The sequence below is a fragment of the Lathamus discolor genome, chromosome 1 (assembly GCF_037157495.1).
Source record: "Lathamus discolor isolate bLatDis1 chromosome 1, bLatDis1.hap1, whole genome shotgun sequence".
Taxonomy (NCBI): Eukaryota; Metazoa; Chordata; class Aves; order Psittaciformes; family Psittacidae; genus Lathamus; species Lathamus discolor.
In genome coordinates, this window is record NC_088884.1 from 40107296 (window position 1) to 40134820 (window position 27525).

Here is a 27525-nt window from a genome sequence, read left to right on the forward strand (position 1 = left end):
CTTTGGTAGCTGTCTTACCACATATCACCTGTACTGTGTCCAATATGTTGCATACAGTATTTTAATGTATACTGTGTTTAGTTTGAGTAAGTAGCACTACCTGGTGGAGGTGCTGGCGGGATTCAGCCTTCTGCTGGAATTTGATAGAGCAGTTGTATGTTAACTGCTGGATCCTTTTATAAACTGTAGGCACAGCTTTAGGGGAGCAGTTTGATCTACTTGCCTGTTATTTTTGAAGTCTCTTAGAAGATGAGGAGGAGGAGCACAAGTAGAAATCCAGATATAGCAGTTACAGCAGTTACGGTACACATTTCATCATAAGAATGAATGCTGGGTTTTGTGCTTGTTTTTTAGGAACAGTGACAGATACAATGCATTTGTAATTGCTAACACTGGAAATCAAACTAAAATTATGTGGTCATTTTGTTTTCAAGATACTACAGCTCATGCAAATGGCGAAAGCAAGTGGTCATTCGTGTTCAGTTTGACAGATCTGAAATCAATCAAACAAAATAAAGAAGGCATGGGATGGTCTTATTTGGTGTTCTGTCTGAAAGATGACGTGAAACTACCAGCTCTTCACTTTCACCACGGGGATAGCAAGCTATTGATTAAATGCCTTGAAAAGCATGTTGTCCTGAATCAGTAAGTATGAGGCAACTCTTAATTCTGATTTAAAATACAGATCATTGGTTTAATGAATTTCAGATTAATGCTTCCTGATGTCTTTTACATACCCTTTTTTATTAGTAGAATCAGTTTTCAAGGTGACTCAAACATATGCATTTGGAATGTAGGCTGAAGTTTTGAAATTGTTAGATCAATTTATGAAATAGTTTTAGAATTTGTTGAAGTGGTACCAGTTCCATAATTCCTCAGTAGCTCCCTCTGGAGGGTACAGAAGCTTCTCATGAGCACTTTGTAAAGTTAAATCCTTCTTCCTGAACCACTTGTATTAAATTGGATAATTTGTGTTGAAGTTTGCGATCTTCTACTTTGTGTGAAATATCTGTATTGACATCGATGTGTGAGGGAACTTACAGCACTGTCAACTAAATCAACTTGTATATAAATGTTTTCCCTCAGGATTCTGTTCCTGTAACTTCTTGCCATGGGGAATGTTTCACACTTTATTTTTCAATCATATGAATATAAACATAGTTAGACCTTATCATGGTGTTAAATACTTGGCTTTTGTTGTATATTGTGTCACCTCCAAGTTTTTCACTTAGAAAAAATCCTTTGTGATTGGCAAGCAGGAATGTAGAATGGAATAAAACGTTCTGCTCTCAACACGTAGGCATAAGTGTAATTTAAGAAGGCAGCAGAGTGAGTAAGAGTAGGTAGAACATGAAGAAACAATAAAGTGTAACAGGTACACCTGTAGCAGGTGTAAGATCAGTGTAACAGGTAATCTGTTTTCAGAAGTGTTTTGTTAGCACTTAAAACATAATATTCTGATGACAGATTGTAAGGTGGATAGTGAAATGGCTGTGGAAACACTATGAAAAACCCTTATCTTGTGTGGCGAGTTGATGAAAGCTTTATACCCTGATGTAATCTGTTGCCTGTATAATGCAGCAATGTATTTCAAATTTTCTAACTAATTCCATAATATGTATTTAATGAACAGGACCAAGCTTTAAGTAGGCTTACTGAGTGCATTTGAGAGTGTAGCAAACTGGTTTGCATTAACTTAACTGAAACTTCGTTCTTGTGATTAACTGTCAGCTAGAAACTTACACCTTCTTTCCAGTTAGTCTATTGGAAGCTTTATCAAAAGCAATTTAAAGCTAACGAATTCATGCTGCTGGGTTTTTTAGTTGGCAGTATTTAAAGAGGTGTGTGCATGTGTGTGTTAAGTACACAGACATACACATAAAAAGCAATAAGCAACAGAAAAGTTAATAACCAGAGTGCAGTACTGAACTACCGATCTGTAGTCATTCTTGAATTAATTTTGTTGGAGTTCCATGTGTTTAGTATTGAGACACCTAGACTAAGCTTATATTTCATATTTTTTTTCCTCAAAAGCATAAAATATTTACATGATACTGCTCTGCTATGTAAGGAGTTACTTTGTCTTTCCATAACCAGGAAGTTCTTTGTGTCTTTTGACTTTAGGGTTGAAAGTTTTTAAAACCACAGGAATCTAACTTACTGGAATACCTTAAACCATTTTATGAAGTTGAACACTTAAGCTCCTCTTAAGCCAGACATCTAGGTTCTGTCCAGTGTTTGTCAGTTAGTTATTGCACATAATGTTGAACAGTTTGTGTTGCCAACAGGCAATATTTCCAGCTTTATTGGTTCATGTGCTGTAAATAATTATACTTCACATTCCTATGCCAAATTAATGTTTATTGGTGAGTCACTGAATGAAAATGAAATAGGTACTGATTCTGGTTCCTGTTTCAAATACTGTCTCTTTCAGATAGTCTGTGGTGAGCGAGTGGGTGGTCACCATTTTTCCTTTATTTGACGCAGTGAATTTCTAGTTCTTGTCCTTTGTAGCTTCTTTCCAGGTGGACATTTCTCTATGGACAGTGTAAACCAGTAGCTGTCAGGTGGGGAAGGAACTGGATGAAGTGAGGCAGTAATGTCCTCATGTGTCCGTTTTTGAAAGAAGGCAGTGGTGTAGAGTTTGTGTGGTCTGACCCAGCAGTGGTACCCTGGGGAGGTCCAGGAATCCTTACCAGATGGAGTTTCTTGCTAAGGTAACACGGGATCTTGAGGTGATGTTCAAGCATCTAGGATATGCTGAGCTGCTTAATATTGCCAACTCAATGCAATTCTAAGTATTGATGAACACAGAAGCAGATACTTTGGGAACTTCAAAGCAAAAAGCTGAGGCAGCTATGGAAATAAAATTTGAATGAAGCATTTAGCTGAGTGGGAACTTCCAGTTTTAGTTTTCTTAGCTTTCTGTCTTACAGTTAAGGTGTGCTTCTGGTACCAATTTCTTTTCTGTGGTCTAATCATGAATTATGATGATTATGTTTTTTTAAGAAAGAGAAAAGAACAAAAGTTGTGGAAATGGCAGACTTCAGTGGCTGTGCATTTCTGTTGTTTCCTAATGGTTATTTGTGCTTTAGTTAATGATATATCTAAGCTCAAAACCTCTTTTCTGGATGCCAGAAGCAAATACTTGGCAGCAAAATGACTTGTTATCCCAGCCTCTAGTTTATAGTACATGGGATACTGGTGTTAAGGCAGAAAGTTCAGCTTTTCTCTAAAACAGCTTTTTGTCACAGGTATTTTCTTCCTCTGTTCCTATCACCTCAAAAGTTTTTTTCCTTATAAAATGGAACATTGCTGAAATCAGTGTGTGGGAAGTTGCTGAACTTGAACTAAATATTTATAATTTGCTGTTTTGAGGATACCCAAATTACCCAAGTAGCTGTTGATACCCAGCTGGCTGTCCAGAAAGAACGTTTAATTAAAATGGAGATTATGGTACAAAGTTGTTTGTTTCTTTTGTTCTTTTAGTTAAGGAAAACATAATACATGATTCAGCCTTTGCCCTTGTCCTGCTTTTTAGCAAAAGTCAGTTGTGCTTCATTAATTGTTGGTGCCTCAGAACTATGACTGGTGTCTGGCTGTCTCAAAATGAGATCGCTTGTTGCATTTCATATCCGTCCATGTTAACAGTGTCCTGTCCTGTTGGAATGGGAGAGAGATAAGGCTTATTAAAGTTCTTATCTTTGACTTTAATAACATGGTAGATGGTGCAGGTACTAAGAAAAATAAAAGTAATTTTCCTTTCAAAGATGAGAAATAGTGGATTTGAACTTTGGGAGAGAGCAATAAGAGTAAGCCTGTGCAATGGATTAGTGTCAGATGGCAAAGTGTTTGGTTTTTCCTTGCCTAGCTACCAGCTCTGAGGCCTGAATGTCAGCCTGGCTTCTGAGATGTTTTCTGTCACATACTGAGCTGTAAATTGGGAGCTCAGGAGCTGGTTAATGAATTGATGGGGTTGGCAGGGGAGTTGGAACTAGATGATCTTAAAGGTTCTTTACAACCATAGCCATTCTATGGTTCTATAGTCTGTGCTGGAGGAGGGAAAAGGATGGAATATTGGGTTGAGGGGTTGAGAGCAAAAGAACAGATTAAATACTAGGAACAGTGTGGTTCCACTGCCTTTGTTGTTACTGTTTTCATCTGCCTGTGCAAGCCTGTCAGAGAAGAAAATGTTACATTGAAGAACAGGAGTGTACAAAGACCTTGAGTTAGGCCAGATTTGGATAGTGTTCATTTAGCTTTTGGATTCTACACAGAAATACATTTGCAAACTGTACTGAGATGGTTCTGTTTCAGAATACAATGGCTGTGGTGTTTTTTTAGCTCCTGTCAGTATGAATCTTAGAATTATTCTAACAGTAGCTGTTTTAATACTGTTGGTTAAAAATTCATTGATGTGCTTTCATACATTGAAAAGCAATTTGTATTCATTTATGTAATGTTTTACAGGACATGCTAATGTAAACTTAGTGATTGGTAAAAAGAATTCCTGAATTGTGTGAGGTGATGTGGGCTTTTTTTCAATTCTTCTGTTACGTTAAAGGAGTTTTGGCATATATTGTGTTGAGACTGACTCTGTCTCACAAAATTGCCTTTCCTCTGTCAGCTCTTTTTTTGTCTGTTGTCAAATACAGAAAACTAGTAGAAGAAAATTATTTACATGTGGATGACAAAGGTTATCTTCCAGCGTAATTTCTCAGAAATTTCTCAAAAGCATCATGATTCTTCACAGTATGAAAGAGTACCGTTCAGAATTAATATTACAACTAACCTTTTGAAAAATGAAAGTCCTTTTTGTAGTGTTTTAGCTTATGAACTTGTGCCAAGAACTAAGAGTGATCTTGCGTCAAACCTGCTTTCATTGTACAACACCTAAATTGTGACTTCAGAAAACAGTGTTTTAAAAATGTTTTCAGGAAAAACTAGTGGTGCTTATAGAAACCTTTTTATTTTTATTGCAGATCTCCCCAGGATAAACGGATTCTTCTTGTGAATTCTCAGAACAAGTCTCTTTCTCAGTCTTTTGAAAATCTCTTTGATGAACCATCATATGGCTTATTACAAGTATGTATTATCTCTGATTTTTCTATTCTGAAGAAATGTATTAAAAAAACCCACCTACAGTGTCACACAGATATTGCCTGAACCATTGCCATTGTAGAGGCATTGTTTGTGTCCTAAAATGAATGCTTACTATAGAAAGTAGACTTACTTATTAGTTGCTTTATGTGTTCTAAGAAATTCTTAATATCCCTGTGATATTATTTCAAAGCTGTTAAAGTTAATGTTACCTGCTGTTCCATACATTTGGATACAGATAGTTTTATAACAGGGAATAAGGAACAATTTTAGGAGTTACCATAATATTAATTAGAATTTTTAAAAATTTCCTTGATATTTTCTGACAGTTTTGAAGTGATGTTGGAAATACAGCAGCAAAGAACACAATATTGCAGAAAGGAGGTTTTGGGTTGGTTTTTGTTTTTTTGTTTGTTTGTTTTAATGCTAAAACTACTTACCATTTAGTGGTGTTTGTGGACTTAGGAAAGTCAGCAGCAAAAATTCCAGTGACTTGAATGAGGCCAGAGTTTTAACCAAGTGATTTATTTAATTGAAGAAAATGTTCCTGAGTGAGGTGCGTTAGTTTCTGGACTTAGTTGTCAGATGAATTTCTGTGTGAGATTCCTAGCAGACTACATGATGATTCAAGCTGCTTTCTCTGTGAAGGTAGAGAAGCTAGGCATAAAGATGATGTTTTGTGGCATTAATCACTGGAAAGTAAACAGTAAATCTGATCCACTTTTATATGTAGATCATGCTTACTGAAAACTCTGCTGTTCAATTTTTCAAATCAACCAACAGTATTATCTTAATACTCAAGATACATTTTTTAATCATGTAATGAATGTACTATATGAAACCACTGATACATGAAACTTCAATAACTTTGAGATGTACAGTATTTGTCCTGTTGTCTTGGTCTCTTTGAGTACAAGAATTCCAAATAATCTGAGATTTTTTGTATTTTACTTGTTTTCTTTGTTATAACACAGAAATTGAAGAAAGATCCATACACAGTAACAATGGGAAGATTTTCCAAAGTCACAAACTATATTTTTGACAGTTTCCGTTCAAGCGACCCTTCAACTCAAAGGCGACCACCATCAGAAATGGCAGACTTTCTCAATGATGCTATTCCAGGGCTGAAGATAAATCAGCAGGAAGAACCAGGATTTGAAGTCATTACACGAGTGAGTGTGTAGAGGCATATGAAACAGATGCATTAATTCTTTCTATGCACACCTTTAAAGGAATGAAGCTTGGCAAGTTACAGTGTTTATGCTTGGTCATTGTGGTGTATGCAGCCCTACCATTTTTTCACAAGAGAAGATCATTGTCAGCTACATCTAGAATATGCTATTTTTATGCCTGCAAATACGAGGTTTGCTTTGAAAGAAAGTTTGTCATTGCTGAAATGGGGATTATCATTACACAGAGTCACTACCTTGAAAAATGACCCATCATGTTTAGCGTTTCCTCTGTGGTCAGCTAGAGCTATGTTAAGTAAAATTGGGATATGGATGTTAATAACCATCTTTCTTGGCTAATCACTTGAACATTTCAGTGTGCTTTAAGAGGACTGAAAAGATTAAAATGAAGTATTTAATTGGATGATTAACATCTAGGATGCGTGAATGTACACATTTATGTGCGACTTGAACCAAAGCTAGAATGAACTTCTAATGGCATTCTGAATCACTTTAGGCTTCTATTAGTGTCTTTTACAGACAGGTGGAAAACATAGTGATTACTATATAAGTAGCTTGCGTATTTTTAGAGTGCTAAACTGGATTGAATGTTTTTTCTTGAGTTCAAAATAGTGTTACTAACTTAGCAGTAGCTGTATGAACTATGTGATTCTAAGAACTTGCTGCCTAGCACTTAGTTTATTAATGAGAAAAGGTGTAATGACTGCTACATACTGAAAATAATATTAACTGTAATCTGGTAAATGCATTAGATTTCTAAAGAGTTAAAACACAAATTGACTTGGTGGTTGCCTTTATCAAAATACGTTTTAGATAGTAAGGAATTACTGTATGATGAATTTGCTGTGTTTAAACATGCAATTTGGGAACTGAGAGTAACTCCAAACTGTGAAACTTTAGTGGGTGTTAGGAGTTCTGAAAGCACGTACAGTCTTGGGTTTATTTTTACTGTTTAAGGGCGGTGTACGTAAATTGATCTTTCAGTCATGCTGCAGTCTGTGTGAGCTTATCATCTCTGAACTCAAGCTGGTTTTCTGCTCTCTCTTAAGATGCGCTAGTGTGTATCAGGAATGTGCATTTGAAGTGAAGCTTCCTATTGTCCTTGTTTTGTTGTGTTGCATGTACCTAGTTGCATAATGGCTTTTAGTCCACGGGAAACTAGCTCGGAGGTGTCTGTGGGGGTAGAGGTCATTAAAAACACATACATTCTCTTCCAAAATCTGAAATATTAGTATGTATACCCAGGCCCTCAGCATGGAATATCTTGCTTTAAAGATCTGCTTGTACTGGTCCACACTACTTGCTAATGTGGATGCAATCATAGATCCTCAGAGTTGCCACCTGAGGTGTGCACATGGGAAAATGTAGTTGCACTTTGTATAAGAAACTGACGAGCTTAGTACTATTTGTGCAGTTGTTTAAAACTACTGAAGCACTTCAGTGGGATTCATACATCATATTTGCATATGTTTCAGATCGATCTAGGAAAACAGCCTGAAGTTAGTAGAAGAGAGCCTGTGTCTGCTGAAGAATGGGCCAAGAATATGGATGCTGAAGGAAGAATTTTAGATGTCGACTACATAAAGCAATCAATATTCAAAGGGGTAACTTGTTTTTCTAAACTCGGCAACACCTGTGGCTTGATTCCCGCCCCTTTTTCTGTCCTTCACAAACTACGGTTATGCTGTTTTCATTACACTTGTAATGCTTTGTGCAGGACTTTGAGCCTCAGTATTGTTGGAGAGACTTCATAAAGCATGATCTGATCAAATACCTCAGCAGTCTTGCAACCATACAAAGTGCTCTACAACGAGAGAGATCTGTGTGGCTGGCTGAAGTGACTGAGTTGGAAACACAAAAGCTTAAGTGCTAAAGAAGAGAAATCAAAGTGCTTTTTGGGAAGACACCAGTGCTTCAGTGTTAGGAAATCAGTTTTTATTTGGGTTTTTTTTTTTTGTTTTTATTGAACTGAGGGTTTTTGTAATATGAATGTGAACTTAGTCTCAGTGTTGGAAATCTGAAAACTGTAGCTACAATGAGGAATTAAGCTGGCCTTGGACTGGTCAACTGGGGAGCGTGGAAGCAAAAGTGTATCATTCTCATGACTAAACTGCAGGAGTTGAAAGAAACTCTTTGGATGAGTCGGATGTAATTCACCTAATATGTTTTCATCATCTACAGATGATGAGCATTACTTGGAAACCTTTCTGACAGATAAGCATCCTTGAGTGGACACTGGTATTGATTGCTTGGAAGATTCATCTGTGTGTTGACTGTGTCTTGTTAGATAAAAATGTTTGAACAAATAAATAAAAAAAAGGAAGTCTAGCCCTCTAGGTCGGTTAAGCAACGAGATGTTTAAATATAGATTTCAAAGGGCTTTTTTGTTTGTTTCTTGAAGTCTCTGATGCTTGCAAGGTTTTTATTTCTAGCAGTGAAGCAAAAATGTAGGAAGAAAAGTCTTTTGTAAAAAGTTTCTTTTTTTTTTATCTTCTAAGAATCCAGTGCTTCTGCAGTTTTCTGCTAATCATACTCTCTTCCTGCTGTTTCTTCCAAGTATGGTACCTAGATAGCAGATAAGATTTGGCTGCAATGTGAAAAGGAAGCTTAATTATAAAAATTCTCTTTCTAAGTTGCTACTGTAAGAAGTGTTGTATCACTTTAGGCATGTTTCATATCCATTTTTTCCCTAGGGTCTCTGCCATACTTTAAGAAAAGAGGCGTGGAAATTTCTTTTGGGGTATTTTCCTTGGAATAGCACTAAAGAAGAGAGAGCAAATCTGCAGAAAAGGAAAACGTGAGTACAGTATGGTGTTGTTTTTGGGTTTTTTTTAAGATTTCAGAGCTGCTTTTTTACTTGAGGCATGCAGTGAAGTAGAAGGGGTTTTGGAAACTTAAAAGACAGCTGCTAAAGGCTGTTGAATGCAAAGAAATGCATGAGACTTTCTTAAAAATTACTTTTACATGAAAGTAAAAGTACTATGTAAATGGTGTTGTTATGCCATTTATGCCAAAGAACAAATGGAATGAATGAATGGTTAAATAAAAAAGAAATTTAGTAATTGAGCATGTTTTTGTCTCAATTATCTTTTCTTCTTCAGGGATGAATATTTCAGGATGAAACTGCAGTGGAAATCTGTCAGTGAGGAACAGGAAAAACGAAATTCAAGATTGAGAGATTACCGGAGTCTCATAGGTAAATTTAGATTTAGAAATGGCCCTAACTGTACAAATGTGCACACTCTTACAACTCAGTCTAAAGTTGAAAAAATGTATGCTTTTGAGTAACCTGTATGAAGAAGCACTCAAGGCTGACATATTGCTGTCCTAGAGGTGTCTAAACTTTATGTACTCAATATTAAAACTTTCTCAACTAGAGTAATTCAGAGCTTTACATGTCAGTGTTACAGAATGGTTGGATTTTTTAACTTCTTTCACTTAGTAACAAAAGGATCTTTATTTCATGTTACTTCCTGGTGTAATTTTACTTGTAATGACATTAGAATAATGACAGTGTAAGAATGTGAAAATGAATCTGTCCATATTTTAAAATTTATTATAGGGATTTGTACATGTGCATTTGGAGACCTCATAGCAGCCTTCCAGTATCTGAAGGGGGCCTGTAAGGATGCTGGGGAGGGACTCTTCATCAGGGACTGTAGTGACAGGACAAGGGGTAATAGGTTAAAACTTAAACAGGGGAAGTTTAGATTGGGTATAAGGAGGAAATTCTTTCCTGTTAGGGTGGTGAGGCACTGGAATGGGTTGCCCAGGGAGGTTGTGAGTGCTCCATCCCTGGCGGTGTTCAAGGCCGGGTTGGATGAAGCCTTGGGTGACATGGTTTAGTGTGAGGTGTCCCTGTCTATGGCAGGGGGGTTGGAACTAGTTGATCTTGAGGTCCTTTCCAACCCTAACTATTCTATGATTCTATGACTTGTGGGGGGTTTATACCTACTTCTAAAGATTTCATCAAGTTCTGCTGACTATTAGCAGTTTGTATCCTCAGATCTCTTTGGTAGTGAGATTTGGAAACCACGTTTAGGATTGCTAAATAGTTGTTTCAGGAAACAGGGTAAGATTGTTTTTTGTGTTATTCTGAGTTGTGAATTAAATTTGTTTCAGCCAGTTCCTCAGTAGGCAAGCTGAAAGTGGCGAGTCTAATCTTAGTAGATCAATCTTAAAGAGTGTATATATTTAATAGTTTTGTTTCTGTTGAAGCAGTTTGCGGTTCGATTCCCTTTTAAGTGTTTGAAATGTAAATGACAGTGTTAGGCTTACATTGTGAAATAGATCCAAACCTACAAATTACTACTTTTATTAAAGCACATTCAAAATTTGGCTTATTTCAATACATCAAATCCTGAATTTTTATTATTCAGGAGTATGGTGTGTGCTTGCTATGTGTGAGGCATGAGAACTGCCTGATGGAACAGGCAGTTTCAGCTCAGTATGAATTATATGAGCTTAGAAGAATTTATAAACATGCTGGTGTGAACTATCACAGTGTGTCTGAGCTGATCATGTGTTAACTTCCCTACTATGGCTTATGCTGTGTTGCATAAGTATTCATAAATGGCATTGCATAGCTAACTCACATAAAATTATTCTTAATCCATGGAGGTGTAAAACATTTTAACTGAATTATAATCAGGAAGTATTCCATAAAAAGTATTTCATAAAAAGGGGCAAAAAGCTTTAAAATCTGTTTGTAAGCAAATCCTTTTATTGCAGACAGGATTTTCTTTCTTTTAAAATATTCTTTATTTTGAAATGCCATTCAGTTATGCAGTTGTCTTAAACGCTTCAAAGCTTTGCAGCATCGAGGAAAAAAGCAGCAGCTTAAAAATCAGTCTGAACTCATTTGATGCTGGCTTTGTAGAATTTGCTTTGAAAACGTTTTTAAATCTGGACTGTTTCCTTAGAGAAAGATGTAAACAGAACAGATCGGACAAATAAATTCTATGAAGGTGAAGATAATCCAGGATTGATTTTACTTCATGATATTTTGATGACCTATTGCATGTATGACTTTGACTTAGGTAAGTTGTGTTCCTTTGAATGTAAAAGCCTTTTTAGTTTCCAAAATGCAGCTTTGATTATGTTAAGGCCTGTTAACACAGTTCAACTTGTTTTGATTACAATTCTTTTTGTAACTGTCAAGATATATAATTTAATAAAGTAGATAACTTTATTCAGTTTCTCATCCTCTTTCTTCCTTGTATCAGATGCTTATCACGGGCATCTGAATTCATCAGCTGAGGTGGGATTGGGAATTAAGTGACAGTTTGTCTTCCCCATAGTCCTGTTGGTTTTTGTGTTTTTTTGTTGTTGTTTATTTGTATTTTAGGATTGAAGGAGGTTTGTTTTTTAGAGTTTTATATAGGTTTTGGTCTCTGGAGCTTGAGTGTTGCATGCATTTTTACAACAGATATATCAATAAAAATGATAAACCAGCTGCCACTGCTGTAATTAAAGCTTAGCATACTGAAACAGCTGTTTGTAAACATAGATGTTTACAATACCTCAGAAGATGGTTCTTGAGGACTGCACTTAACAGTCTGTCAAATTACACTTTAGTGTACACATCTGTTGCAGAAGGAAGAGCATATAAGGCTTTGCTTTAATCACAGTGTATATGAGATGTATTGGTTGGGGATGGAAAAGATATTTCTAGTTGGTTCTCCCCTCCACTCCTGCCATGACATTTGGCTGTTGAGTACTTTCTTGTGTGTATTCTGTCTCAAAAAAGTGTGGGGTTCTAAAAGCTCACTTTGTGCCAGATTTTGAAGGCAAAAAGTTGGAACAAATGTTTGATTGCTAGTAAACTTGCTGCAGAGGCATAGTACTTGTCAGCTTTTGTCCTTTCTGTCAAGTCTGTAGAGGACTTTTTAATGGAAAAGAAAGAGAAAACTGATTTAGACTGTTTAAGCATGTAGCTCTGTTCCATGTGTCAACCTGTATTAACACACAGTGGCATGTAAGTGAAATTAAAGAACATTCACCACCCACTATTAAAAACATTGTTTAGATGGCATACATGTATGCAGTGGATAAGTATCCTGTTTTATAAACAAGAAAGAATAATGGAAATATAGTACATTTGACATTGTATCTGTTCAGGCTTCTAAGCTACTCAAACATTCGTACAATGCTGCACTTAATCCTTCAACAGCAGCTGTAGAGAGGTTTGAATAATGCCACAAACTGCCAGATAGGTAAGGGGACAGAACAGCTGCTAATACTGCATTTTTCTGAATTAATTGCTCAAGTCTGCGTTAATAAAACTGGTTTTATTCTTTAAGAGGCTTTTAAACTGTTTTGGACAGAATTTTCTCTACATTTGTTTTTAATTGGCTATTAGTATGAAATGTGTGGGGTTTTTTTTCTTTTGACCTTTTAATTGTTTTCTGTTCCTTGTATTTTTCTTCTCAAACGTGCTCCACAGTCTCACAGTCATTGATTCTAACCCTCTTGTCAGTTATTAAGTTATAATTATGTCATTAAGAAATGGAATCAGTCAACTGAGAGATGTTGTGCTGAACCAACCACTGATGATAGACATAGACATAAATCACATTCTCCCTTAAGGATGTCTGCAGCCATGGGGCAGTAGATGAGCTGACTTGAGTGTCAGCGGTATGGCAGTTGCAAGAGTTGCCAAAAAATAAGCTCTAAAGCCCATTGTCCCCCTACTCTTCTTAATTGGGGTGTTAATTGCAAACAAGGGAACTGGAAAAAGTATTTAAAAGCTATAAAATTTTTAAACTGTTTTGTGTACAATTAAAATTTTCTAGCTATTTGTAACATTGGTGTGCTCTAAAAATGGGTATTTTACTCTCCAGTTTAATGTAAGCTTTTCTTCTAAGGCGTGTGAGTGTGTTTTATGGCATATGAACTTGATTCACCATTTCTAGGCGCAGAAACCTTAAGGCGCTTCCTTGAATCAGGTCTGGATATGTTTCATACTTCTCACAAGCAATTAATTCCTTTCCCCAGTTTGATAGGTGATAGTCTTTTATTGTTGATAGCTGCTTGGTTACGTAGATGGTCGTGGGCTTTGGTTTATTTAAAAGATCATCCTAGTAGAACAGTCCCGACTTCCCTAAATACTGGAATCCTTCAAGCATATTCCGTGCCAGAAAAAAGAAATGCTAAGTGCAGAATTTTCTACATAAAAGCTATTGTGCCATATGTTTTTGTGGGATTAAAACTCAACATCTCTTCTTCTCTTTGAAAAGAAAATCTTCAGTTGGGGGCGGGGGAAAGTGGGAAGACATTAATAGATTTTAAATGTCTAGAGGAAAGTGGCCAGATAGAAAGGAGAGCAAATACAAGTCTGTATTTGTGATGGTGCAAGGTATATATTTAATCTTCTTGAAAATATCAGTATATGCTCCTGAGCTCTAAATGGGTACTTTTTATATTAAAATTCTATTCTGATGTTAGCTCAGTTTGTATGTATTTTAACAACTCTAAACCTAATGTTTTATATTCTCTGTAGGTTGGCAGAATCAGCTGCTAAATCTTGTTAGATCTGCTGGATGTTGGTGGTTATTAATACAAAAATGTCTTTACTGGTGGCTGAGTTGGAACACTATAGTATCTGTACAAACTTGGAATGCTAATTTTTGTTTCAGTCATTCAACACCTTGAAAAATTACTAATAAACTGCTGAATTTAACTAAATTCTTACTTGCCTTTTTTTTCCCCCTTTTTCTCCTTCAAGGTTATGTTCAGGGGATGAGTGACTTGCTATCACCTGTCTTGTATGTTATGGAGAATGAAGTAGATGCCTTTTGGTGCTTTGTATCATACATGGATCAAATGGTAAAAAAAGGCTTTTTTAGCCCACTCAAACATATAAGCTACAGACAGCATTTAGAGTTAATTTTATTTCATACATTTCATTGGGTTTTTTCAATTCTTTGGAAGCAGTCATGTTTGAAGTTATGTTTTCTTTGATTGACATACCTTATGGTGGGTTTGTGATACTATTACTGTGTAATGCAGACAAATTCAGCTCCTTGGAAGTTCCAAAGTAACTTGAAGACATCACAGATGAATTTGTATTAATCAGGTCCTCTTGCAGGACTTTGTTCAGGATAAGGGTTCCCTGTCACACCTGCTTTTTGGCATTTGTTAAATGTCTCCTGGGTTCAGCAGTAGCAGTCATTTTTCTCCTTAGTAGCTGGTGCAGTGCTGTGGTTTTGACTTTTGGCCTGGGAACAGTGCTGATAACGCCGATGTTTTCAGTTGTTGCTCAGTAATGTTTACCCTGACCAAGGACTTTCTGAGTCTCATGCTCTGCCAGGGGGGAGGGGAAGGCGGGAGGAAGCAGAGACAGGACACCTGACCCAAACTGACCAAAGAGGTATTCCATACTACAGCACGTCATGCCCACTATATAAACAGGGGGCAGTTGCCCAGAAGGGCTAGATCACTCCTTGGGTCAGGCTGGGTATTGGTCAGTGGGTGGTGAGCAGTTGTATTCTCTTCCCTTGTTATTTCTCTTATTATTATTATTGGTGGTAGCAGTAGTGGTTTGTGTTATACCTTTGTTACTGGGCTGTTCTTACCTCAACCCATGGGAGTTACGTTCTTTTGATTCTCCTCCCCATCTGTCTGGGAGCAGGGGAAGGAAAGGGGGGAGAGTGAGCGAGCGTCTGCATGGTTCTGTGTTGCCAGCTGGGCTTAAACCACAACAAAATGCAATTTAGGTTTTTTACAAACTGAAGCTTTTGCAAATTGTTCATGTGGCAAAAAAGTATGTGACTGGTAGGAGAATACCAGAAAAGGTTGTCTTTTGGTTTGAGTGCAGTGGTGCTTCTTGCAGATAAAGAGCATAGGCTAATATAAAATCATCTCTTATTACATACAAATGTGTTATCAAAGAAACATAGTTCACTGCGTTAGTTAAACCTTTCAGTAAAAGGCAGACATTTCACTAGGTGGAAGTACAATTAAATATCCATATTATATACCTGGAGGGTGAGAACCATTGCTACAACAACAAAACTTTTTTTAAAATTAAGAACAGCTGTAAATATCAAAGTTGTCATTGACAAAAACAACAGTGCTGATGTTTTATTCCATGCAGCATCAGAATTTTGAAGAACAGATGCAGGGGATGAAGACACAACTAATTCAGCTGAGTACTTTGCTTCGTTTACTAGACAGTGGATTTTGCAGTTATTTAGGTAGGTGTATTATTCATGCACACTAACTGAAACAATTTACTGCATACTGTATGCATTGATGTCCTTGCCAGTTGTTAAACATAATTCCAATAGTAATATATGAATACAGGACTTAAACATGAAGAACACCTAAAAGATTTCAGTAATTGCTTTGTGCCTATTGAAAAACATGGTCACCTTGTTGCTGTTGTTAAATATATGCCCTACTCTGGCAAATATCTTTGATTCTGAAACAGGACTACTGTCTTAAAAATCAGTGGTATGATTCTGTACCTGTAAAGTATGGTTTGTTCTGGGTTGGTTTGTTTGTTTGCCTTTTCCCCCTGTTGTCTTAACCAAATTTGTTGTTTATGAAATGTAATACTTTTATTCCTAGAATCTCAAGACTCTGGCTACCTATATTTTTGCTTCCGATGGCTTCTTATCAGATTTAAAAGGGAATTTAGCTTTCAAGATATTCTTCGACTCTGGGAGGTAAGAAGATGTTTCATCACACAAACTCCAGCAGTCTTTGGACTTCAGAACAAAAAGCATGGGTCATTCTGCAAAGTGGTTAATACTCTGATAGATTTTAAACTGATTCCATGCAATGAGCTGAGGACAAACTAACGCATGTTACATGTTTTTAGCGAAAACAGCAACTTGGGAACTTAATGAAAAATGCTCCTAAGAGCTGGTGGAGAAAAACTGGCTTTTTCAGAAGGTTTGGACAGGGCTCTTCAGATGAGGGTCTGAAGTGGAAGTAGTATGTGGAGAGTATCAATTACTTTTGGCTGCAAAACAGCTTATGCTAGAAGAAGCAGTGTGTATATCTGATTAGTTCTTTGCTATTGGTAGTGCTTTATAGATTAAGTGGAATGAAGCACTGGCAGGGTAGTTTCTGTGTTAGCCAAAACCATAAAGAGGATGATGTCAGAAGGTCCTGTTAATCTTAATTATGAGGCCTCAAGATGCCAAATAACATGATTTAAAGCATCCAAATGTAGAAGTTTTGATAGTTCCAGGTTGAGTTCTTTTTTTGATTTAGGTAATCTTGGAATCAGATGGAGTAATTAAGGTGAACTAATATTTTTGTTGAACATTCTTTAGCTCTTTATTCCAAGGAAATTGAGAAGTGTGTCAACAGTACAGGTTTACTGTCTAAGATGCACTTAACAAGAGCACAGTATCCACTGAAAACTCCCAAACAAGAGAATAAATGTTCAGATGAATGGAAGGAGTATTTTCTAGGACATAACATCCCATTGAGTTGTGTTGGGGAACAGAAGGGTAATGAAAAGAACAGGACTGAGATACATAAAGTTTGTACTATAATGAAAAATAATGTTGTTTCTGGTATAATGAAAAATAATGTTGATGCTTTTATTCACTTTTTCCACCAATGAAAAAGTACTCGCGTAAAAAGGAGGACCAGTATTTAAAACTGTCTAAAGTAAATCTTTTTTAGCTGTTTATTATCCTTTGGTGGAATTTACTATCACAGAGTAATGAGGTGGTATTTTAACTGAAGAGGACTAAAAAGTTTATGAGTAACATTAATAAATAAGGGAACCAAAATATACAAAACCAAAAGAATTCTTTTATTCCAAGGTATAAATGATAATGATTTTTGGGAGATAAGGTATCACTGATCTCACTTTCCCTCCTCAGTGTGCTATGTCATCATCTTAGTATGTTTTTAAAGACTAATTTTTCTTTTTAAATTGACAGTGGTATTTTTATTTATAGTTTCTAGTCCTAGGCTAGCATGTTTTTATTGCCTCTGCTTTAATGTGTGTGTATACATCTGCATACAGAAACACACTCTATTTCTAGTTCTCAAGTACTTTTTTCTGTCTTAGGAAGATGATGGAAACCTATTGATATATCATAGTCTTGTAGGTTTTTTCTAGTATGTCATAACGTGTGTTTACAAGTATTCTGTTTCTTTGCTAGGAGATATGGAAAGGGGGTAACTTCTTTTTCTTTTAAAAAGAAGCTAATTAAGGAATGGTGTTTATGTTTTTTATGTGAAAGCTAGTGTCACCTTTGTCACAGTTGGAAGTCCAGCTTCAGTTATGAATAGGAAACAAGTTTCCTATTCGTAACTGTGCCACTTCAGTGGTATCAGTGGGTGTATATGTGGGATTTCCACACGCAAGCTCTAAGTACAGGAGAACATTTCACCTTTGTAACCAGCACAGGGAAATGAGCAGCTTTTAGGGTATTTCATTCTGAGCAAAGTTCATGTGCTTTTTTGTGATAGCACATGAATTAAGGGAACTCATTTGAAAGTGATGTTACCCTATGATGAATTCACTTGCAGAGGGTAGAATGTGGAGAAGAGGAGGTACCATGTGAGATGCCATTCCCAAGTTGTAGGACTTCTGGAGCATTTTTGGTCTAATCTATGAATTTCAGGGGTGTTCTTTTGGTTCTCCATTTCTGTCCTCAGAGTTGCCTAAACTACTAGGGTAGCAGTGGTTACTTTCTGCCTGTTCCCAGCAGCTGCATGTCTTCCAGTGTTTCGTCTCAAAAAAAGGAATTAAGAAGATTGTTCTTTAGACTGGTTATTAGACATGCACATTAGAGATGTGAGATACCAGTCCACATCAGCTGGAGCAGAGGCTAAACCCCAAGCCATGTCCACTTACTGAGCAAGAGCTGTAATCAGATTGTGGTAGAAAATGTGGATGGTTAAATCGCAGCAGTGCACATGCTAGAGAGGTGGCATTCCACCCTGTGTGGGTAAGTGGAGACACATTGTATTTGCAGTTATGTGCAATGCTATATGCAACACCTGTTTTTTGGCCTCTGTGGGACCAAAAGCTAACATGTCTGCAGTAATCAGAAAGTAGCACTCACCCACCCTCAACACCTGCAAGTACCGATGTTTGGGCTTTTGTAGTGAGGGACTGGGAATAACTTCAGCACCCTTTTTTATAACCATCCCTTCTGTACGGATTGCTGAGCATAACGTAGTTCTACCAATTCACATGTAATGCAGATACATTACGCCATGCAAATAATTTCTTAGTTTTAAAGACTTCTGTGTAGTTGGTAATTTTAAGTAGGAGAGTTTCACATGAGCTGAGGCAGAGCACACCCATTCACAAGACCGCAAGCTTAGGCAGCGTAACAGCATTATAGTGGACAATCTGGTAGACACACAAGTCTTGAAGAACCAGATAAGCATTTGGTGACTCAGGCTAATTTTGGTCACTAATTGGCCAAAAGAAAAAATTCAAATAATGGTATATACTTAGTTGCCTTCAAAAATAGCTTATTGTTAGTTAAGCCCACTTGGCTTGAGGGCTTATTTTCCAAGAACTACTTTCTGGAGGAAAAGCATAAGCATTTCAAAAGTGGTTTTCGTATTTTAACAGGTCATGTGGACAGAACTGCCTTGCCAGAATTTTCATCTTCTCCTTTGTTGTGCTATCTTAGAATCTGAAAAACAGCAAATAATGGACAAGCACTATGGCTTTAATGAAATATTAAAGGTACTGAATTCTTATGCATTGTCTGAATATCGATTAACTTTTTGGAGTTAATGCAATATGTTCATATTTCCTGCTGGTGTGAAGAAAAAGTGAAGATTTGATGTAGATGGATGTATCTTCTGAAGGGTTAAATGCGAACTGAATGTCTGTGCATTCAAAATGGTTTATTTGATGTCTGCATTGAGGAATAAGATCATTACCAGATCTCCCTCTTAGACTTCTTAGTATGCTTTATCTTGATTTTTGCCTTTTTTTCCAGAATCTTATTTGTTAACTCTTTGAAAATGTGAGCTGGGCGTTCCTAGGAGGGCTAGATAGTTTGTCACATTTAGAAGTACTATAGATTTCTCTTGCAGGTCTTGGTGTCAGCCAGCTGCTGCATACTGCATCTTTCAGTACCCATTTGTCAAAGCAAATGGAGCATATTTAGCGTTTCATAGCTTAAGGGGCAAGCTTATAAAGTGATACTTACTAGCAGTGCAGTACAGTATTAGCGTATTTTACAATAACACATATTTACCATTTATCACATTTTTACTATTCTTTGTGAATATATTTTTAGCATATCAATGAACTGTCTATGAAAATTGATGTGGAATATATACTCTGCAAGGCAGAAGCAATTTCTATGCAGATGATGAATTGCAAGGTAAAGATATTTTGAATATATCTACTGTGAGCATTTATAGACAGTAAAAGTGCTTAGTTAGCTGTAAGTATGCATGTATGACTTGTAAAATAACTAATGACTGGGTATGATCAAGAATGTGCTGTATCTTTATAGCATTTATAATCTAGAAGTCTGTAAGCAAAAAGGATTAATTTTACAGAGTAACATCATTCACTGGGGAAGAGCAGGATTGTGCCTTTTGGTTGTGATTTTGTAACTCCTACTAGTTAACCTCAGTACAAGTAATTCGATCTTCAGTGTGCTCAAGAAAAGAGGTGAAAGGTGCATTGCACTGAAAGCATACCAGGCTTATTAGGCAGAAGCTAATGGTTCACTCAATAAAAGTAATTTCAATAAGATGAAGTGTAATAGTTGTTTAGACTTCTAATTTTACAATGAAGAATATATTATTCATAAGGAATTGATTACTGAACCTGTCCCCTTTGCTGTTTTTTTGAAAAGCAAGGTATAGGAAATGATAACTTTAATGGAACTAATGCTGAGAGAGATGGTTTCAGTACAGCTAAATTCGGATGAATGATTGCTTACTAGGGCTGGGGCATGGGCTTGGGGGGATGACATCTCACTGTAAACTTTATTTATTTATTTATTTAATTAATTACAGTGGTTTTTAGTACTACTTTTTTTTTTTTTCCTGCCTTTTAGGAATTGCCTCAAGCAGTTAGTGAGATCCTGGGGATGGAAAGCAGTTCTGTAACACCCGATTCAGATAATGGAGAAGATGAAAGCGGAGCCATGTTGAATTGTCCAACGTCATTATACCAGAGTATCTCAACACCTGTAATTGCTGCCAATGGTACGAGAGACAGCAGTCAACAGATGTCTGAGACGCAGAGCCTGACACCTGCGTAATCACAGTTGGTTACATTGAAGAAAGACTTTTACTGAGCACGTTTTTTTTGAAGCACTTGAGAGATGGATATTTAAATTTGGTGTTGATTAAGCTTTAAGGTCAGAAAGAAAATCTGTACTGTAATGCTCTCTCATTAAAGCTTTACAACATGACTCAACTTAACTATTTTTGTAGTTTCTTCTACCAAAATAGCCTTTTGTTTTCAATAACATTCCTTAATATTTTTGTAGCCAAGTGCATTTTTCTTTTTGCTGGTGAACTGGAAATGGATGGTGATGAAGCACGAATTTGCAAATTCTGCATTTGCGGAGCTTTCACACGTACTGATTTAAGTGTGAGCTCTTTGGAGCAGATTCACAATAGGAGCTGAAGCTGCTGTACAAAGTTTTTAAGCTGAAGAGATGCTGATGTGTTCAAGAAGGATCGTTTTGTAAATGAATGGGGTTTCCCTATCTCAAATGTTTACAAAAATACTTCTAAGTATTTGTTGCTGGTTGAATGTAGATTTGAAGTGGACATTTATACTTACACAGTTGAATGTCCAAAAACTGAATTTTGTGTAACTGGGAGTGGATGAACAGTATATTTTTACATTAACATATCTTCCCTTTATATATGCATATATATATTTACACACATACACACACTATATACATAAATGTTTGTGAATACTAAAAAGGATAGTCATATTTTCAATATCTGAATAAACTTGACTGTTTGTTCATATGAATCAGTTTGACCAAATTAATGCAAAGCTCCAACTTGGGCTCTTTTTCAGAACTTTTCTAACTGAAGGTAACTTTCATGTGAATACATTCAGTCCTACACTTGAGATAATTTTGCAATTGATTTCTTTCAAACTTTACTAATGTTTATCTTTGCTAATATATTAACTGATCAATTAACTACTTGCACTGTTTTTATGGCAAGATGATTTGGAGAATTAATAAGCAGATAACTGAAAAACAAACCACAAACCAAACCAGTAATTGCAATTAACATGAATGCATTTTTTTTTTTTGTACATGCAAAAGGCAGTGTGAGTTTATTCCATGCCATGCTGATGTCCTTTGACGTTATGTGAAATTTAACATAACTGATTCAGTGTATTTGATATTTGGTAACTATTGTACATATATATAAAATAAAAATCAAAGCTGATTTAGTGTTTTTAATTAAATCCTATTTAGAGAAAAAATCTAGTTGTGTGATTGTTGATATAAGAACATGAGACAGAGGGGATAACTAACAACAATTAGTCCATTGATATATTTATTTTGTGAGTAATGAAGAGCAGTGGGAGTATCTGTTTATTGCGGAGTGGAACGTGCCTTTCACCTTTGGCCAGCTGATGTGTGGGATATGCTGGAGCTCTTCTGGAGCAGTTTTACTTCTACAAATGTTATTTGTGCCATCTAAAGCAAATATAAGTAATACAAAAAGGCTTTAATAGATAAATCAAGTTGTTACAATAATTTGAGACCTGATTAAACTTCTGTCACAAGTTGTGAACAAACACTGGAGAGCTGAATCAGTATAGATTTTAATATTGTCAATGTGCTGTCTCTCATCAGTTAATAAGAAATGTCTGATGTGGTGGAAGTCAAGGATTGACAGCTCAGTGTATCTGTAGCCTTTCATTTCCTGTCCAGGAAATTACTGTGAAGCATCGTGCCTTTGTTCACTGTTGAGCATTGTGCTGCTTGGCAGTTAGTTTAACATGGCACAGAATGCATAAAAGCATTGGGACTTACATAATCAACGCTTTGGTTCATATACACTAAGCAAGTTAGTTCCAGTATTTTTGGAGCACCTAGTTCGCTTTGAAGTGTAGTTGCAGAATGGTTTTGTCAAATTAAGTTGAAACTGTAAGGGGGGGGGGGGGATATCTAAAACAGAAATGCAACGGGCGAGTCTGTCAGGTAACTGTGCATGGTTCTTGGTTATTCAGGATATGCAGCCACAAAAATATCTTTTTATATGCAACATATGAAGATGTTGAAGAAAACCGTAATTGACTGAACATGAATATTCAGATGTTTAAGAAAAGCATGTTTAAGTGGATTTCTATAATTTCTTAGAATTAACAGCTATGGCTTCCTAGAAATACTAGCACCATTTAAAGTTTGCCTTTCCATTTTGGGCATGATTCTTGATCTTTTCCTCTTTGTATTAAGCACATGAATTTCAAGGATGAGATGTTTGCTCCTGAATTAACAGTGAGCAGCTGCTGTGGAAGGCTTGGAGTGGGTATGCTTGCTCTGCTTCCCAACAATAAGATCAAATCCCCCTTGCAGCATATGTTATCTGTAGTTTCCTTCCTGCCAACATTGCAAAGAGCTGCAGTCATGAAGAACCTCATCCTCCACTGAGCTACTCCTGATTCTTGGGGATGATTTTAGCCTAAGCTGATGAGACAGACACGAAGAGGCCTGAATCAGGATCATGATGGCTGAAGAAATGCCAAGGGTTGGCGGTTCTGGATGTGCAATTTTGTTTTGTGTGTGAATCATTTAGATGGCTTAGAATTAAGAAATATGAAGTAGCTGAATATATATTTGGTTATAGTTGTCAGGCTATAAAAGAGGCAATACTTGCTTAGTTCCAGCAAACCCATTTTGTTTTTAATGCTTTACTGGAAGGTAATTATCTTTTGGAGTATTTTAAAGCTTTATACTTTTGAATCCTAGCAGTATACCAGTGTTATCTGTTCCAAGGTAAAAACTACATTTATGTAGGTGTTCCTGAGAGAGCTTTTTCTTAGTTTGCCTATGTGGGCAATTTGTTTCAAAAGTACATTCTTGGGGTCTTTTTCTTCTGTTGGAGGGCACTGGAATGCGTTGCCCAAGGAAGTTGTGAATGCTCCATCCCTGGCAGTGTTCAAGGCCAGGTTGGATGAAGCCTTGTGTGGGATGGTTTAGTGTGAGGTGTCCCTGCCCATGGCGGGGGGGGGTTGGAACTAGATGATCTTGAGGTCCTTTACAACCCTAATTATTCTATGATTCTAAGAGGATAGCTTACGAAAAGGAATGTTGGCTGAAGCTTCTTGGAGGTTTAGACCAATGTGAATATTTATAGAATGTTTTTGATACTCGGAGGTTAAAATATGAAAGGATGATACAAAGTTGCCCATAGCCATAGCCATCACTTGACATGTCAGTTGTATTGACTAGTAAATATATGCCTGTCCTGTTCCTCTATGATGACCATGATTGCACCTAGTGAATGTTGTAGCCAGTGGCCTTTGCGTATGTGAAGTGTGGAGGTTTGTATTCATCGTTGTGAGTAATCTTCATGAAGATTATATATAACAGGTCCTGATTGCTTGAAGAACCAGATGTGGAAATACTGTGCTGTTTGTATTAGGAATTGGGCTTATTTTTAATTTGTAGTTTAATTAAAATTAAGATGTTAAAGTTCCACAAGCCCAGTTCTTAAAACCTTTGAGTTTTTCTAGTGGAGAAATTCAAGATGCTGTTGGTGCCTCTTCAATTATTCTTTCTTGTTTTTTCTTACACTATGAAATTTAGCCTCACTGATTCCTCACTACTCTCAAATACACTCATTAGCACTGAATCAAAGCCTATTGTTGCAACTTTTCAGGAAGCCAAAAAAGGTATTCTCTTAGCTTCCATTTTTTGATATATTTTAATTCAAAATGTGAGGCACTTTCTCCTTGCTTTTCTAAACAATTCTCTGTTACAAGATTCTTGCCTAACATGAAAAGAAGATTTTATTATAAATGATTTGGCTTTCAGAATTTGTACAGTGAACAAGTTTTGTATTGCTAGCATGATTCATGCATCCTAGTGTGATGCAAATGAAGTCGTACCGAATTTGGGACTGAAATTCCATAGGTAAAAAATACCTGTTCTCCTTAGGTTGTTCCATGTCAGACACCACAAATAACAGTGCTGAAGAGGTTAGTGAAACGTTAAAAGTGCATCTGTGAATTTATTCACGGTATAAATGGGGGTAATGATTTGTTTTGGAGATGTGTTAACTATTCCTCAGGCTCAAGTTTTAGTCAATATTCTTGTACAGATGCAACTTAAAGCTGGAGCTTGGTCCATGGGCTGTAGAAAACTGGTAACATGGTTTTGTCTGTGGCTGACTAAATACTTAATATATATTTTTTAAACCTGTTGACTTTTCTGAACACTTCCAGTCATCTGCTGGTGCCATCTCTGTCTATGTGAAAGGCTGCTCTTAGGAGAGAATTTCCATGATCTGCTTTATGGTGGCTGGGATTAAAGCAGGAAACCCTAACCCTTGGTTCTGTGCATGCAATTACGTACCTATATCTAGCTCTGCTGTTGACATGACTGTATATGAGCATGATAAGGTGATGAGATGCAGATACCTAACTGAGCACTTAACAGACATTTCATATAAGCTTGCTATTATATTTGATTTAAAGATGCTTTCAAATGCACTTTTTATGGTGTTAAAAGATGAGCTGTGCTTCGTGTTTAGTGGGACTTGAAAATGTCTGCTATTCAATTAAGTGATGTTATTGCACTGCAGGCCTTGTATAAATTAAGCTTGAATTTCATTTTTCGTTCAAGTGGGGATTTTAAACCTGTTTTTTTTAGAGAATAGGTGCAATTTTTTTCATGTTAAATCGCTATACTCTGGCACAAACATTTTCTGATGAATTGCAAACAAAAAATATATTGTAGGCTGTCACTTTTTGCCTCATCCAAAATTAATTTCACAATTGAATCAAATACATATTTCAAACTGTCCATGTAATTCAAGTAAATAAAGTCTTCTAGATGGGCTACATTTCAAGGAATTCAATTATAGCATGTATTTGGATTATACAGGCTACATGTACCCTATGTTAACATTAGTTCTTAGACTGTTTCTACATACATATCTTATTAACCAACTAACCGCAGAGCCCTGTTGTGCAGAGCTTAAACTTCTGCCCAGTCTAGCAGTTCAGCAACTGGTGGTCACTTGTTTCCCCTCTGTATGGTGTGGTTGACCCCGACCAGCAGCGAGCACCCACCCAGCCCCTCACCCACTCCCCACAGGATGGGGAGAGAGTCGAATGAAGGCAGGAAGGCTCATGGATTGAGACAATGACAGTTTAACAAGGAAGGCAAGTTCTGCTCCCACAAGCAAAGCACAAAGAGGATTTCATTCACTACTGCCCCATCAGCAGGCAGATGTCCAAGCACTTCTGGAAAACAAGGCTTCAGCACAGGTTCCTTGGAAAGATGGGTGCCATGACCATGAATGTGGCTGCTTCTTCCTCTCCCTGAGCTTTTACTGCTGAGCACAATACTATGTGGTATGTCCCTTTGGTCAGTTTGGGTCAGCTGTCCTGGCTGTTTGCTCTCAACCTCTTGCGGAAGAAGTGACAGCATGTCAGTAGTGTGCAAGCACTGTTCAACAACAGCTGAAACACAGGTGGAGTGTTACCAATGCTGTTTTAGGCACAGACCCAAAGCACAGCACCATAAGGGCTGATACAAGGAAAGTTAACTCCATGCCAGCCTGACCCAGTTTGGTGTGATGACACATTCTTCATGGTATCTGAGATCATGCTAGAAAAAAGTGAATCCTTCCTGCTGAAGAGGACACTTAAGTGCCCATCTAGACCTGATGCAACATACAGTTGTATTGCATCTAAGCAACTTGCATTCAGCTATTCTGTTGCTTGTCATAAGTCAACAAGATAAAACACCAGAACTTCCAAAACACTTTTTGGTGTATGAATTGATCCAGATGTCCTTTAGATTACATAGATGCATGCCACCTTTGGGCTTGGCTCTTTGAGAGCTTTCACATACTCTTCTGGTTTTATTGTTAAAGTAACTGATGGAAGAACCCAAGAAAGTCTTTAAAGTACAGATATTTGGGTTCAGGGACTTGAAAATTCCTCAAGCAGCAAAGCAGTGCAGCTACTGCTACCAGAAGTGGCAGTCCTGGCTCCTTGTTCTCTGCCCTGTGCCACTACCTCTTTTATGTTGGTATGATTAACTTGTGCAGTGTATGCTGAATCACATGAAGGAGCTGACAAATTGCAGGCTTAACCAGTTCTTTTAGCCAGATCAATCATACCACACATTTTTTCACTCTGGAGTATATACCTGAGTATATACATACAGCAAGTTAGTTAAAATCACGGGTTTACAATATTGGAAGGCACTTTTAAAAGCTTGTCAATAACAGACTAGGCTCAACTATCTCCTGCTGGAAGGTATGACTGTCTTCTGCCGTTATGTCTATCTACTGAAGGATATGAACGTATCCATTTGGAGGATAACTTCATAGATCCTGCAGTCTATTTGGCAAGCACTTTTCAGGTGTTTGTGGACCTTCAGGGAAGTTTGAATGAGAGCATGTAGCTGGGGATTTTCTGTAACTTCTGACTCCCTTTACATGAGCTCTGCCTTCTCTGGTGAAGTGTGCAGATGGTTATCTACAAGTAGCCTTTCCCCTGCCAAGCTCTGTTTAAATCTTGTAACTGTTACAGCATCTCTGAGGTAGGTACAGTCTGGGAATTTACAGGTGGTCTCTACACAGTCATTTAGGCTATTATTAAATAGTACAGGAGATGAGGGTAGGTACTTAACGGCTCTCTGTTCTCTGTACCCTTTCATTTAGCAGTGAGGCCACCCTTTTGCCCAATCTATTAGTTCTATCTGGACTTGGTTCCTTATCTGTCTTGTGAGAATGTTATGACAGACCATGCCAAATGCTTCACTACCATCAAGATGAATGACGTGTATTGTTTTCCCTTGGTCCACAGAACTGTCATGAAAGGAAATGAGATTTGCTTGGCTCAATTTATTCTCAGCAAATCCATCTTGACTGTTTAATCATCTGTTATCTTCTAGGTCTTTACAAACAATTTTGGTACTTCTGTTTTCTCCAACAAGTGAAATTAGACTGGTCTATAATTCTTCAGCCCTTCATCCTCCCCAACATTTTCTTGAAAATGGACATGAAGGCTGCGTGGGGACCTAATAGCAGCCTTCCAGTATCTGAAGGGGGC

General features: G+C 37.0%; 1 protein-coding gene across 1 annotated transcript in view; it reads left to right on the forward strand.

Moving 5' to 3' along the window:
- Positions 1-21674, forward strand: part of TBC1D15 (TBC1 domain family member 15) — a 34786-nt gene extending 13112 nt beyond the window's left edge. Inside the window, exons 5-17 of the mRNA XM_065669090.1 lie at positions 435-645; positions 4983-5085; positions 6075-6272; positions 7766-7894; positions 8984-9087; positions 9392-9486; positions 11213-11329; positions 14017-14117; positions 15388-15487; positions 15864-15961; positions 18853-18969; positions 19532-19618; positions 20306-21674. Of these exons, the coding sequence (XP_065525162.1) occupies positions 435-645; positions 4983-5085; positions 6075-6272; positions 7766-7894; positions 8984-9087; positions 9392-9486; positions 11213-11329; positions 14017-14117; positions 15388-15487; positions 15864-15961; positions 18853-18969; positions 19532-19618; positions 20306-20512 (1667 nt within the window). The 3' untranslated portion in view covers positions 20513-21674. The remainder of the gene's footprint in view (positions 1-434; positions 646-4982; positions 5086-6074; positions 6273-7765; positions 7895-8983; positions 9088-9391; positions 9487-11212; positions 11330-14016; positions 14118-15387; positions 15488-15863; positions 15962-18852; positions 18970-19531; positions 19619-20305) is intronic.
- Positions 21675-27525: the final 5851 nt, after the last annotated feature.